Source organism: Pelmatolapia mariae, linkage group LG2 (genome assembly GCF_036321145.2).
Source record: "Pelmatolapia mariae isolate MD_Pm_ZW linkage group LG2, Pm_UMD_F_2, whole genome shotgun sequence".
Lineage (NCBI taxonomy): Eukaryota > Metazoa > Chordata > Actinopteri > Cichliformes > Cichlidae > Pelmatolapia > Pelmatolapia mariae.
Window position 1 is genome coordinate 19,511,893 of NC_086228.1, and position 14,727 is coordinate 19,526,619.

General features: G+C 37.3%; 1 protein-coding gene across 1 annotated transcript; it reads left to right on the top strand.

The window, feature by feature from the left end:
* Positions 1-205: 205 nt before the first annotated feature.
* LOC134634033 (integrin alpha-6-like) lies at positions 206-13,749 on the top strand. The gene is made up of 26 exons (XM_063483063.2): positions 206-236; positions 1,822-1,930; positions 2,006-2,127; positions 4,092-4,171; positions 4,251-4,521; positions 4,626-4,745; positions 4,885-5,098; positions 6,138-6,334; positions 7,041-7,129; positions 7,231-7,358; positions 7,786-7,875; positions 7,962-8,026; positions 8,575-8,714; positions 8,945-9,088; positions 10,011-10,132; positions 10,245-10,395; positions 10,685-10,762; positions 10,838-10,917; positions 11,035-11,109; positions 11,221-11,323; positions 11,416-11,592; positions 11,674-11,775; positions 11,923-12,033; positions 12,813-12,917; positions 13,161-13,286; positions 13,663-13,749. Exons 1-26 carry the CDS (start codon positions 206-208, stop codon positions 13,747-13,749), a joined length of 3,117 nt encoding a protein of 1,038 aa, XP_063339133.2.
* Positions 13,750-14,727: the final 978 nt, after the last annotated feature.

Below are 14,727 nucleotides of genomic sequence, written 5' to 3' on the forward strand. Positions count from 1 at the left end.
TTGTTTATAATTTTGCTTACATTAAAAGAAGTCAGCACAAATTATTATAAGACCACAACTTACTAAAAATATAACAACTCCTGTTACAATTACAATTGATACATAAAAGTAACTGCCTTTATTTGGTGCTGTCTTAAAGAAGCATAACTGAGCTTTCACTTAGTTTTATTTGCACCAAGCAGAGGTGGAGCATTGCTGGCCCAACATGTTTGTGATAACAAACACTCCACCTGCTGGTGAGTCATTAAATTCTTGTAACTGATAAAATGTAACTAGTTTGATATGATATGCTAGTCTTTTTTTTTTTTTTTTTTTTGTTATTTTATTTGTAGAAATTGATTTGAGCTTACATGTGATTAACCATTATGTGTGTTGAGGCTATTTTGGTCCTTAATGTTTAATGCATTCTGTTACATCAGGGGATCTTACAACACTTTCTTACCATTGGTTATAGCCCACTCATATCTAAAACAATACCTCCTCCTCTTTATGTGAAAAGCAACTGCATCTCAGTGTCATCTCACTCATAAAGCCAGAACATTAAATTCTTGTAACTGATAAAATAATGGCTGGTGTATACCAAAAAAATTATTAAAATTGTTATAACTATTATTATTTCCCAAAATACTTACATTTTTATTTTTATTTATCTCTGCAAATTATATTTTACATTCTTGAACTCTAACACACTAAATTTAAAAAATTTATATTTCATTAAAAATGTGTCACATAGCCTTTTACCTGGCACCTTAATATCTTAATTTGCTGAATCTGAGTAACAATGATTAACCACTAGTCCTGAGTCCCCCCAGTTATTGATCCCAACATATTAAAAGTCACAATTGCTAGGTTTCACTGCCAACACTGCAGGCTAACCAGTGCTTAATCTGGTGATGGATTTTATTACAAACTAAAACTAGCTAGAACAATAAATAGAACACCCAGAGAACTAAAACCATGAATAACAACATCTGAGAAATATAAAGTGAACATAAAACACTGGGTCAGCCAGTAGGCTTTTTTTAATATGTGTAATGATACCATTAATTCAGCTCAAATACATTTAGTGGCTCCATGATGATTGGATTTGATCAAAAATGGTGGATTCGAAAAGGTTCTGTAACATTCACTTGGTTGTGATGCAGTGCTCATAGAGCTCTTATAAGCATCCTGGTGGAAAATGCTCAAGCAGTAAGACAAAGATTTGATTTATCCCAAACTTAAAATTTGTCAGGAAACAGTGCTAACCACTGTGCAACTGTGCTGCGCTGTATTTTAAAATCAAATCAAGGTTGCTTTCAAAGGATTTAGAACGAGAAGAGCTGCACAAGGTTGTGTCTAATTAACCCAAAGCATCTTTTGTAATGAGACTATTTTTGAGCAACTGATAGACTTGATTATCTGTGTGTAACATCTCTTGCACTGCTTTTTACAGCTGCAACTAAAGGCCAAACATAATCTCATTCATCTTTCCAGCTAACTTCCATAAGAGAAGACGCGCTCAATGGGTGTGACTTTTATCAACTCAGAAACTGGTTAATATTAACTTAAGTTATGAACCATAAAGTTAAACAGTGTGGCTTTGTGACTGTGAAGATAAATTCCTTCCCACCACACCTTGTTTGTCTGCGTCTACAATGAGCCAGTCAGCAGCTGCTAGGACCAATCCCTTTTCTAGGAGGGCTTACTCTCCACTTTGCGTTTCAAGAGCAGCAAGAGAATGAGCAAAGTATACAGTTTTTAATTTAAATACCATGGCAAAGCAATGGCATATGGTGTGTCTTTGGATCATATGGCATTTTCAGACCTCAAATGTTACAGCTTTCAACCTGGACACGGAGAATGTACTGCAGAGAAATGGAGATCCAGGCAGCCTGTTTGGATTTTCTGTTGCCTTCCACCAACAGCTCAAACCTGCCAGAAAGAACCTGTGAGTGAAAGCAAAAAAATTTGTAAGTTTGGAATTAATCACACCTTTGTCTTACTGCTTGGTATTTTCCACCAGACTGCTGGTAGGAGCTCCACGAGCAAAGCATCAGAACCAAGTGAATGTTACAGGAGTTGTTTACAAGTGTGATCTGACTACAACATCTAAGAGCTGTCAGCCCATTGATTTTGATGATAAAGGTTTGTGTACTTTGTCTGAAGCTATATTTATCATTGTTTTATGGTAGCGAGTTTATAAGTGTTTAATATTCAATACAGTCAGCTTGACAGTGCCACTCTTGCTTGTTATTCACATGCATTTCTTAAAGGAAAATTACATTATGCACACCACAAAGAACCACATGCAAACAATATAAAAGACTTACCTGGAATTATAATCAACTGATTTCCTAGTCAACAGCTATTGTATGCATCAAAGTTATTGCCATGAAAGTAAAATATAACATAAAATATAATAATCGTATGAGTGTATTTGATAGTGGACACCGGACTGTTCATTTTACATGCTGATTGAGAATGGTTTTAGGGTAGAAACTGTCCATGAATCACTTGGTCCAAGGCTTTAGGGACATGTGGTGTCTGCCTGAGGACAGAATGTCAAACAGGTGATGGCCAGGTTGAGAGTAAACAGTGTTTAACATTGTGTTGCTCTGGAACAGTTGCATGTGATTGCAATATGTTAGAGAGAACAAAGGGGGCAGCCAATGAATATTTCGACTGTGCTGATGGCTTCTATAGATCTTTATCAGTTATTAAGCAGCTAGCATAACACAATATGAGACAGTATGTTTATACGCTCTTGTGTGGTAAAAGCTCACTAACAGCTTTCCCTTGGTGACTTTTCTTCAACATTTTCATAAAGTGCAAACATTGCTGTGGTTATTTTGTCAGCGTCTTTGATGTTGCTGGCCCAAGAATTTTAAGCTGTGGACTCTTTCTTGTTGTATGATTTCACCTTCTTTATAAGCAGACTCATCTCCTGAAACAAGTCCAACGACAGTGGTGTTATATGCAGTTTAAGTAAGGAGTTGGTAGGACGGACTTTGTGTAGTCTAAATTGTATAGAGAGCACAGTATTAGGCTGAGAACACAGCACAGTGTGGGGAATTAGTCCTGAGTGAGATAATGAAAGAGAGGTGATGGCTACACATTTTGTCGATGGTTTGCAAGAAAATCTTTGATGGAAGTGCAGGTGTGAGAGTGGAAGTCCAGGTAAATTTACTGATCAGCAAAGTGACTAAAGCCAAATGACCCCCTGTGAAAGCTGGTTAGCTGTCCAGTTCGGGCAGTCTTCTGACAGCCCCAGAGTGAGTGCAACTGGTCTGTAATGTTCAGACTGTCAACAGCAGGCTTTTTTGCTTCAAGGATAACAGGGGCTGGTGATAGCCAGGGTGAGAGAGGGGCATGTGCTAGAGACAAATTAAAGTTCATAAAGACAGGCATGATTTGGTTGAGTGCATTCTTGGGTATTCCATCAGAGCCAGTAATGACTGAAAACAACCAGTGTCTGCATAGGAGTGTGTCTGAATGCACAACATACTGAACTAGAAGCAGATAAACTGCAGCAGAAGACCACACTGAGTGCAGCTGACAAACCTGCGATTTTTGAGTGATGCCATCATGTGGCCCAAAGTTTGCGAGAAATATTTTCAGTACTTTGCACAATATGTGCCACAATGGAATAAGACAGGTTTGAAGGCAAAACAGAGTGCAACCTGGTACAAGCAGGGTGTAAGAAATGAAGGGGCCACTGAGTGTATTATTTATATCGCACCCACCCAAAACACTGTGCAGCAAAGTTATTAATTTAAACTCCTGTTTAATAGTCCAATACCATATATAACTACTTAAAATTGTGCCAAAATGTAAAGAAGAAAAAGAGAAAACACACGCCAACACATGCTCAAATTTCATTGTCAATATTTACTGAAGCGTTTAAGTGCAAAATAGAACAAGATATCTGTAGAATTTATCTCTAATGCTTTAAACAAAAGGCTGTTGTAAGGGTTTGGGGACTTGTTTGGGCAAAGTATATTTATTTTGCTGATATAACTCATTTAATGTAAATCTGTTTCTGGGATTAATCATAACACTTTCTCTCAACTAAACATTAACAGAGTGAGCTCAACTTTCTGGTTTTGCAGAGTTCCTCAGCAGTAAAGGCATAAATAACCAGTGGATGGGAGTTAGAGTCACGAGCCAAGGTCCTGGTAAAAATGTAATGGTAAGGAATGCATTCAGATTTTAAAAGAAATTTTAAGAAAGTCAACATCTTTTGTAAATCTAGCCTCCTTCCCTTTTAGACTTGTGCGCATCACTATCAGGATTGGGACATAACCCCAGGTCTTTACGTTCCTCACCTGCTGACGGGTCAGTGCTACCTCTTAGGAGACGACCTGAAGGTGGGTGAAGAAGAAAGGAGCTGGCGGAGGGTCGTTTGTGATAGAGAACACTTAACAAGACGTCAAAAGGACCACGACTGGTTTGCCTACTGCCAGCAAGGTCATGGAGCATCTTTTGCAAAGGATAACATATCCCTTCTATTTGGAGCACCAGGAGCTTATCAGTGGAAAGGTACATTAAAGCTTAGCAGTCGAGTGGTTTGACAAAATATATTCACTTATTCATGTTTTTTTTAATGTTTCATGTTGTTTTCACTCAAATGATCCTGCTCAAAGGAATAGTAAGAATGGAGGTTTTGGACAATCTGGACATCTACAGTGAGGATGCTCGCGAGGCTGGAAATATTGACGATTTTAACCCAAAACTCATTCCTCTTAAGTCAAACAGCTACCTGGGTCAGTTTCTTCTCTCTTGAATACTGGTTAATGGTCAAGCAAATGTTAAAATTAAGATGTAAATTTTAGTGGTGTCAATGGATAAAACTCTTACAAAGTGAAACATCACAGTGAAACAGCATCATCCTGTACTATCCAGGATTCTCCATTGACTCCGGAATGGCCCTCATCAGGAAGGGCGAGCTGACAATCGTATCAGGAGCACCTAGAGGAGGTTACAGCGGACAGGTGGCATTTCTGAAGGCAGACCCTGTGGCACAGAGAAATCTGTCTGTGGAGCTGGTCCTCTCTGGACCAGGCCTGGCCTCCTCCTTTGGCTATGATTTGGCAGTGGTGGATCTCAACGGTGATGGGTAGGTTGAAGATTATGTCCATTAAACCACAGCCATTACATCTACATTTTTAGTTTTATACAAAAAGCCTTAGGAGGTGGAACACTAAATACACACAGGACAGGGACTATCAGAGTGAAACAGGAAACATAACAGGTATGCACAGACACAAGCTTAACACTAAGACATCAGACATGGCAACAGGGAGGGAACACAAAGATGTAGGACCAGGGCAGGCACAGAGATGCAGAACAGAAGGAGCTCAAAATACTAAACCTGAGAACTAGAAATACTAGAACAGAAACCAAAATATTAATAGTGACAACCCCGAATAACAAATAATGCAGAAGGACAAATAAAAAAGCTACAAAACACTGGGTCACCAACCCAGGACCATGACAGTATTTTTATTGGTTGGTTCGTCCAACCCATCTATCTTCAAATTTCATGATGACAATCACTCATGTTCATGGTTCCTCTCATTGATTTATCACTAGAGTTCATTTCAGATTTAAAAATAAAGGGTTCCTGGGTGAGGTGTTCTGGGCATGTCCTACCGAGAGGAGGCCCCAGGGCAGACCCAGGACATGCTGGAGACATTATACCTCTCGGCTGGCCTGGGAACGCCTTGGTGTTCCGCCGGACAAGCTGGAGGAGGTGGCTGGGGAGAGGGAGGTCTGGGCTTCTCTGCTTGGGCTGCTGCCCCCGTGACCCGGCCCCGGATAAACGAAAGAAGATGGATGGATGGATGGATGGATGGATGGATGGATGGATGGATGGATGGATGGATGGATGGATGGATGGATGGATGGATGGATGGATGGATGGAAATAAAGGGTTCAGTCTGAGTATCTAATAGCAAATATGCTTTTCATGAAAAAGATTATAGATTTCTCTTTCTCTAAATTCAGAGAGCTGTCATGTTAACATTGTGAATTTTACACTCAAACACACATTATTCATTACAGATTAGGAAGTACACAGTCAATATAACTTTCTGTCTCTATTAATATTCAGTAGTATTAATTGGTTTTATATTGTGTTCTTTTGCTGCATGCAGGTGGGATGACCTCGCTGTGGGAGCACCGCAGTTCTTTGTCAAAGATGGCGAGGTTGGAGGAGCAGTCTATATCTATATCAATAACAAAGGAAGAAACTGGGAGAATATTGTTCCAGTCCAACTTCTTGGACATAAAGACTCCATGTTTGGCCTCGCAGTAGAAAATATTGGAGACATCAATCAAGATCATTATGGAGGTTGTAACATTTTAACTACATTTACAGAATATGAAAAAGTCACTAAATAACAATAGATAATATTACATACCCCAACCACATTCACTACTGGGTAAACCACATTGAGTTATGTCATAAAATACACAAATGTAATAAACCACACTCATCCTCAGCACACAGTGGGAGTGTTTTATTGCTTATGAATTGGACTTTAAATTTGTAACTGATAGGAAGTCTCATATCTTCTCAATGTAACTATCAGGGTTTCAATTTAAGGCCTAAAAGCAATAGGAATTAAAAGACACAAAAGACAAATGATACATGGAGTACACTCCAGTGTAAATGTCATTTCTGAAGATTTGTTATGTTAATTTCCATTTTGGACTCTTCTAACTTGCCTTTGCATGATTAACAAATATCCTACTACACAGTATCTTAGCCTTCCTAGATGCTATTTACCAACAAATTACTTAGGGATAGGCCCTCTCTTTGACATCATACAGACCCAAGAGTAGAAAAAAAAGCATGAAACAGAGTGGCTAAAGCAGTCTGACACTTCAGTCTTGGCTCACAGAGATGACTTTAGCCATGTTAAAAAAAGAGGATGTTAAAAAAAAGAGGATCTACTATTGTAGGTACTCTTTAAATGCATTTTTGGATAAACCCCCAACTTTGTTGTCTCTGTGTTGTCACCATGATTTGTATTAGTGTTTGCCTGTGTTGACAGATATTGCAGTGGGAGCACCGTATGAGGGCTCTGGACTTGTATACCTTTACTATGGCTCTCCAGATGGTGTCAACAGAGAGCCTGCACAGGTGAATTTGCTGAGCTTCCTCAACATCAGCGATTTAATTCAATAATATATGAATATTTACAATACAAAAAAACTTAATATCTTATATCTTTTCTTGTTTAGATAATTTCATCACGATCAAAGAAAGTGAAATTGTTTGGATATACTCTGACTGGTAACCTGGACGTGGATGATAATCAGTATCCTGACTTGGCTGTTGGATCACTCTCTGATTCCATTTTTGTTTACAGGTATATATAGAGAGAGAGTTACTGCATAAGCACAAGATAAAAAGTAACCAATGATAAATGCATCCCAGCACTTAATTTTCTTTTTTTTATTTATACTTGAAGCTCAGTTTAATTTTATGTTAAAAAAATTTCTGTATTGTGGATAGAAACTAACCCCGAGCTCAGATTTCTTTTAATAAACACATTTTATCATTCTGATCATTTTATTCTAATCATATTGATTTACTTTTTTAAAACAAATATGCTGTATAAATACTTTTAAACATGCACAATAATTTATTAATGGTTCACTTTCTGACAGAACAACTTCAATTCCACAAACCACTACATGTACTTTAATGTTTAAAATTCCTCTCTGGTTTTGATTCTATAAATATGACGGTACAGAAAGTCTCATTAGTGATTTTCTTTCTCATATATGTTGCAGAGCAAGGCCAGTGGTCACCGTCAGCACCTCTCTTAAGATTGCACCAAATGAAATAGACATCGCAAAGAAACGATGTGATGAGCAAATATGGTAAGATGTTCAAAAACACAAATTATAACATGCTCTATTTGCAACGCTTTTGGGTTTTAATCGAACATGTCTGCACAAACTTCAAGTTCTTTTGCAGTCGAGGCATGTTTTACCTACACAGCACATCCTGAGTCGTTCAACCCTAAACTGAGTAAGTTTTCTTCGTTCAGTATTCCTTAAATCCATGGTTTTAAAATGGCTTATTATATGACCTTGCTATGTGCACAATTTTGAGGACTAGAAAAATACATATATGTTCCCAGGCTATAAAAGGTACATATTTGTAGCATTTATTGTAGATTTTATGGTAAAATTTCAGGAGTTTGATCAAATACAAAACAATGTCTTTAAGGGTTTATTGTTCATTGACAATTTAAGTTAACTGAAAAAAGTAATGCATTCTGATACATTTGTTCTCTTTTTGACATGTTTATTGGTGCTAATATGATGCAAAGGATAACAATGTTGCCAAGAAAGTTCTGGGATAAAACCTTCCTGTACCTGCTCTAGTTTGCATTTAGCATTTAAAGAAATATAACTGGTCAATTTAAGTTGTACTGTGTAACTGTGTAACATTAGGTACATGTTGCTGTACATATATATGGGTGTGCTATAATCAGTTATTTACAGTAGTACTAATACTATGTTAACTGGAGTCAGTTGTTTCTAATCTGTTGAATGTACTTATCTATATTACAGTGCTCAACTATACTTTTGATGCTGATTATGAGATGAAAAAATCAAGAGTCAGGGTCAACTTTATGGCTTCATCTCAAGGCAAGCTGGAGCTGTCTGGTCAAGGGAGACAGGCCTGTCACAAAACTACGCTCCGGCTTTTGGTACTGTTTCATTTCGTTAGCAGACACAGTCTCATAATGCTGCTTGATTTTCAACACTTTCACTTCACTTAGTTATATTGGACTTTGCAGAAAGTTACTTTAAAATGAAAATGTTTAAAATGTAGTACAATTTACAGAGACTTATAACATTTGTCATTAGGTGTTATACAAAACCTTGTGGGTTAAAAAACAAAATCACATTAAATCACAGCAAAGCTTTTTCGTTCCAGAGAAATATCAAGGACAAGCTGCAGAATATCCCCATCTCTGTCACTGTGTCTCTGAGCTCCAGTCAGACAACCAGTGCTAGTGCGGATCAGCTCAGTTTTACTCCTGTCCTCAACCGCTACCAGCAGAAGACCACTTCCTCAGAGGTAGAAATGAGTTTATATGCAGTTCTAATCAAACTTACTCAGATTTTGCTGGGTGTATGAAGACTTAGAGAGTAAAGTTTTTCGAATGAACTCAAGTTTTTGCACATTACACCTGCATGTGCATTTAGTAAAAATATAATCAAAATCAAAGTTGCAGGATGTTTATGTAGCAACATCAGTATTATTAAGAATCAATCTAATACTAATGTGTTTTATTTACTAGTTGTACAGTGTGTAAACTGTACAGTTAACTGGCTTCAGCTGCAATATATTTGCAACTGTGGTCAGAAATATACACATATACTCAAGTTAAATTAAAAATGGTTGGTTTCCTGGAGACTGGTGGGTTAGCTTAAGACAAAAAAAATACTGTATTTATTTCAAAGACCCTCAGGGGGACCTGAGCACAGATGTATCAGACAGAAAATAATGAAAACAACACAAAAAACAAAACTTAAATGAGCCTGTAGCATACTTAGTGTCAGTTTCACAAGAATAAAACTGTAACAATATCAACACATAGATAAGGTAAAGCTGGTGTATAAAGGGGCCTATATGACATCCCCAATGTTCATGCAAAGGAGGGTCGATTCAGTTGAAGAGATATATTTCCTCTCATCTTCCAATGTCAACCAGTGATTTGTGTCACATTTATTTTAATCCCACTGATCATTTTCAGTGTTTGAACAAGTTGAATAACCGACTTAAATTCAGAAGGTGTCAGAAGTCTGTGAAAAGTGAAATACAAAATAATAAAATTAAAACTAGAACTAGAATGTTCTTGACTGCATCTTTCTGTTTACTGCAGTTATTGAAATTGTGTGAATTAAATCCTTTAATTCTGTTGTTGTGACGGATATGAACAGAATCCTGGAACCTAGCTGAAGCTTTATTAGAGAAGAGTTTCTTCGTTTTTTAACAGATCGTTCTAATAAATAGAGGCTGTGGCAGTGACAAGATTTGCCAAAGTAACCTGGACTTACAGTACAAGTTCTGTTCCAAAAAAACTCAAGACGGTCAAGATGTTTTCAAATCACTGGCCAGGTAAAGCAAAAATATAAAAGCTCAAAAATAAAGTCTTTTTTTTTTTCCTGGTAAACCAAAACATGCGACCCCTCAGCCCAAGCTGCATTAACTTTTACTGTCACTCCTTTAGTGAGGATGGTGTTGCGGTCATCACTCCATCAGATGAAGACATAGCTTTGGAGATCACTGTGACTAACAAAAACGGGGATGATGCACACCAGAGTCGTTTGGCCATTACACTCCCAGACATAGTGCGCTACTCATCCTACTCGACCACTGCAGTGAGTACAGAAAAGCTGGTTTTCCCCTTTGTTAGATCGTATGTTTTACTCCATGAATCCATATCCTGTTCCTTATGCTTCACTTTTAGATTCCAACTTTGATTTCCTACTTCCTACTTGTTGTGTTAGTCTAAAATGTGATGGACAAATTATATTGGAATATTTTAATGATACTTTTGGTAATTTTGGTACTCCAAAATTTGATGTCATCTCCCAGGACCTTTTTATAATCACTGTATATTTATAGAGTTATACATTTGGCAATGAGATTGCCTGCTTGTTTCCTCAGGAAAAACAAGTGAGTTGTGCAGACAACAGGATGCCAATTGCCTGTGACCTGGGAAATCCACTCGAAAGAGATGCTGAAGTGAGTAGCATTGCTCAGTTTCTTCCACATCTGCATCACTATTTGCATGTTTGATGGTTACTTTGTTCCTTTCAGGTAACGTTTTATGTCATGCTCACAACTTCTGGCCTCACGTTGAGCACAAAATTAATTAACATCACTTTACAGCTGGAGACGTAAGTAGGCTGATCTGAATGGATTATGTTACTAATCAGTGATAAGTGGAATGTAAATGACATTCAGTAAGCAGAAATAATAATTTACAAATAATCTTGGTTCTTCCTGCGATGTAGGACGAGTGAGCAGACCATACAGCCAATACAGGCCTTTGCCAAAGTTGTTTTTGAGCTGCAGTTGCAAGTGAACGGGTGAGTTCAAAATTAACATTGCTTGTTCCATTTGTCATCTTAAAAATGAATGATTTGGCTTGAAGGATTTAAAAATGACTAATATTATATCATAATGTGTTTCCTCATCAGGATCGCTAGACCTTCTCAGGTGTCAATTGGTGACATTGTAAAGGGTGAAAGTGCAATAAAATCTGTGGATCAAATAGGAAACTCAGTTCAGTATGAATTTAGGGTAAGGTGATATTTGGTACTAAATTTTAAATTAATCCTGCTGCTTGGTTTTTGCTCATGGGTCCAAGAAAACATGCACTGTTTTTCTAATAGATAACAAATTTGGGCAGACCACTGAAGCATTTTGCAAATGCATCACTGAGCATCTACTGGCCAAAGGAGAACTCTGTAGGAAAATGGCTTCTCTACTTGACTCACATCACCAATGACGGGATGCATTCTGTCCCCTGCTCACCTGTAGATGAAGTCAGTCCACTTAAACATGTAAAGGTAAGGAAATCCTGTCATCGTTTAAATGTAAGCAGTGCTTTAATGGCAAATACATCTAACCAGATCATGTCTGATACCAAGGGCTGGCATGATACAGCAAGAAAAAGACGTGAGGCTGAACATAAAGCTCTCTCTACTGATGGATTCACATTTCTTCCAACAAAAAGAAAATATAAAACACTGGTAGGAGAATAATACTTTAATTAGAATTAAACATTAATTATAATAAATTAAAATGTTGCAGCAGTTTCCTTTTACTGCTGAACTGATACTTTATGCAAACTGAGACAGATGAACATGCACACCTGAGGACTGTTGTCTTCCCTTTAGACCTGCTCAGATGGACTGAATTGTGTGGAGATACGCTGCCCTCTGCTGGGCCTGGACAGTAGTGCACGGATTGTTCTGCATTCTCGCCTTTGGAACGCCACTTTGGCAGAGGTGCTCCATTTCTGAAAAGTGCTATTGTAGTGTGTATAGCCACAGCAGGTAGCTGTTCTCAGGGAACGAGCCACATCGTTCTGTATTCCCCCCTCTAATTGGAATACTATCAAAATTAGACACTAGCTGGTGTACATTGTAGCTCATATAGAAACCTCTATTTCCAGAGTTGACACAGTGTTGTAGTGTTTAGTGTAGTACTGGACCCACGGTAGAAAATTCTAGGCTCAGAATTCATGGTCTTTGGCGTTTCTGTGTGAAGTTTCCTTTGGGTTCTCTGTCTTCAGCTTACTTCTTAGTTCAATTGGTGATTCTAAATTTACCTGAGGTATAAATGCAAAGTAGATACATTTTTGCATGAATATATATGAAAAGGTAAAATGCTGACTGTAGTGTAAAAGCGCTTTGAGTGGTCATTAATGCTATAATACCAGTTCATCCTGTAAAATACCATTAAACACTAAAAATCGGCAACAAAAGTGAGCAAGGAAAGACAAGAATATAGTCTACTTAAAAACATTTTTGAAAGTCTTTTACTATGAGGGAAGTGAATGCAATGCCTCTGATTATTTTAGACAGTTGTGGTCCTGTGAGTAGGCTAATACTTAGGAACAAATTAAAACCATTAGAAACCTTCATGACAAATAAACAATAATCTAGTGTAGGTTCTTATTTCTACAAAACACTCACATGGACTTGTTTCTCACTCTGTTACCCATTTCCAGCCTTACTTAGTAGCATGTCTCCAGTATCTTATTCAGTTTTTCTCTTCCATTTAGGATTACAGCACGTTAAACTATCTTCTCATTGTTGTTGATGCAACTCTGACTCTAACCAACGCTCCAGAGAACATTGGACTTAAACCAGACAAACTCAGGACAAAGGTAAAGTGTTTTTTTAGGTTTGTTTGTTTGTTTTTTAAGACCAATTTTGTTAAATTACTCACATGAGCAGTTGCTCTTTAATACAGCTACCTTTGAGTTCAGTGTACTATAACAATTACATTAAAATAATGTTTGTAACAGTCTAAGATGGACAGAAAGTCACGGCCTTCTAGGATTTGTGCATCTGAAGACATACTGGTTGTTTGCACATCATTATTATTATTATTATCTAAATGTCCACAGGCAAAACTGACAGTGTTCCTTGAGAGAAAGACTGCATTCCTGGTCAAAGTTGCGTGGTGGATAATCCTCCTGACAGTCATGTCTTTGCTGCTGCTGTTGGCCTTTTTAGGCTTCTTACTGTGGAAGGTAACAAGAAATACAGAATAACTGTAAAATGTTGTTTTAAAAGTTCACTGAGCTGGAAGCTATACAGTACATAGCATCAGTGTCAAATCAGTCTCTCAGTAATCTTCCAACAAAGCAGTAAAAGCTGTTTGTTTTTTCCAGCAGTTGTAAGCATTTAAACTGCACCTTACTCTTAGCATTCTTACTAAATTGTGAATACTTTGAATAGAAAAGGCACATTTCTGCAGTCTGAAAGCACTTAAATGTGGCATAGATGAGGATTTTTGAATGTACAATGAACAGTTGAAACAGTTACTATTTTTCATGAATTCTTTACTTTTTACAAACTTGTCTGTGAACTGTCATACTGACCCTTGTCCTTATTTCTTTGTGTAAGCGTGGGTGCATCCACTGCATTGATTATAAGAAGAAGTTCTCAGGTAATGGAGCTCCAAACACAGAGACAGCGCCCCTTAAAGGCTAAAGGGCAAACCTTAAGGACACCTTGAAGGTTTAAGAACAACACGGAGGCTTCCATGGGGAGATGTTGTTTTATATTTTCTACTATTAGCACAGAATTATCTGATAATTTTATGATGTGTTAGGATTTATTTTTTTATTGTTTTGGTTTTTGTTTGTGTTTTGTCAACCCAATTTATTTGCATGTTTACACTTTTCCAGCATTTTCCCTGTTTCATTTCTGTCTCCCTCTTTTTCCATTGTTGTTCATTTCCCGACTTAACACTTTCTGTTGTATGTGTGCAAGTGCACTTACCAAAATGGTATGGAAAGTTGATTATGTCTCACCTCAAATGCTCAGCATCTTGGCTACATAACAAAAAAGGAGAGACTACCAAACATTTTTTTTATTTCTAGCCAGTAGAAGGAAGATACAATGTTTTGAATGCCCAGCTAATTAATTAAGAGTGGTCATTTTTTTCATGCATTTCAAGTAAATGCAAATTTACATATTTTGTGGCAGTGTTTTTTTTTTTTTTTATTCCTGTTAAATTGTCATAATCACCATGGAAGAATTTGATATTATGTGTAGTCATACGCACAGTAATTTGCAGATGTTCACAAAATGCATAACAATCACAGCCAAACCTTATAAACATACTCGTTTTTTTAAATCAGACACAAAACAGTGAAGGGCAGAAAATCTGATCATCTTAAATAACTGAAAAAAATGGAAAAAGAGGACAAGCCTGTTTGGATATTCAGCTCCCATAAATGACACACCTGTGCGCTCTCAATTGTAGCTCCTGCACTTCAGTGTTTTGCTTCTGTGTTTCATTTTGTCCTCTTTTAAATTAAATGGCAATTTCAGGCTCTAAATTAAACTTCACAGCATAAACTGTAAACCATTGCACTAACTGCTAATCTTTGTCTGTTCATACTTAATCCAGTTTGTTTTCTTGTGTTTCACTGAGGTAAGTTTTGCCCTCTCACACAGAAAGAA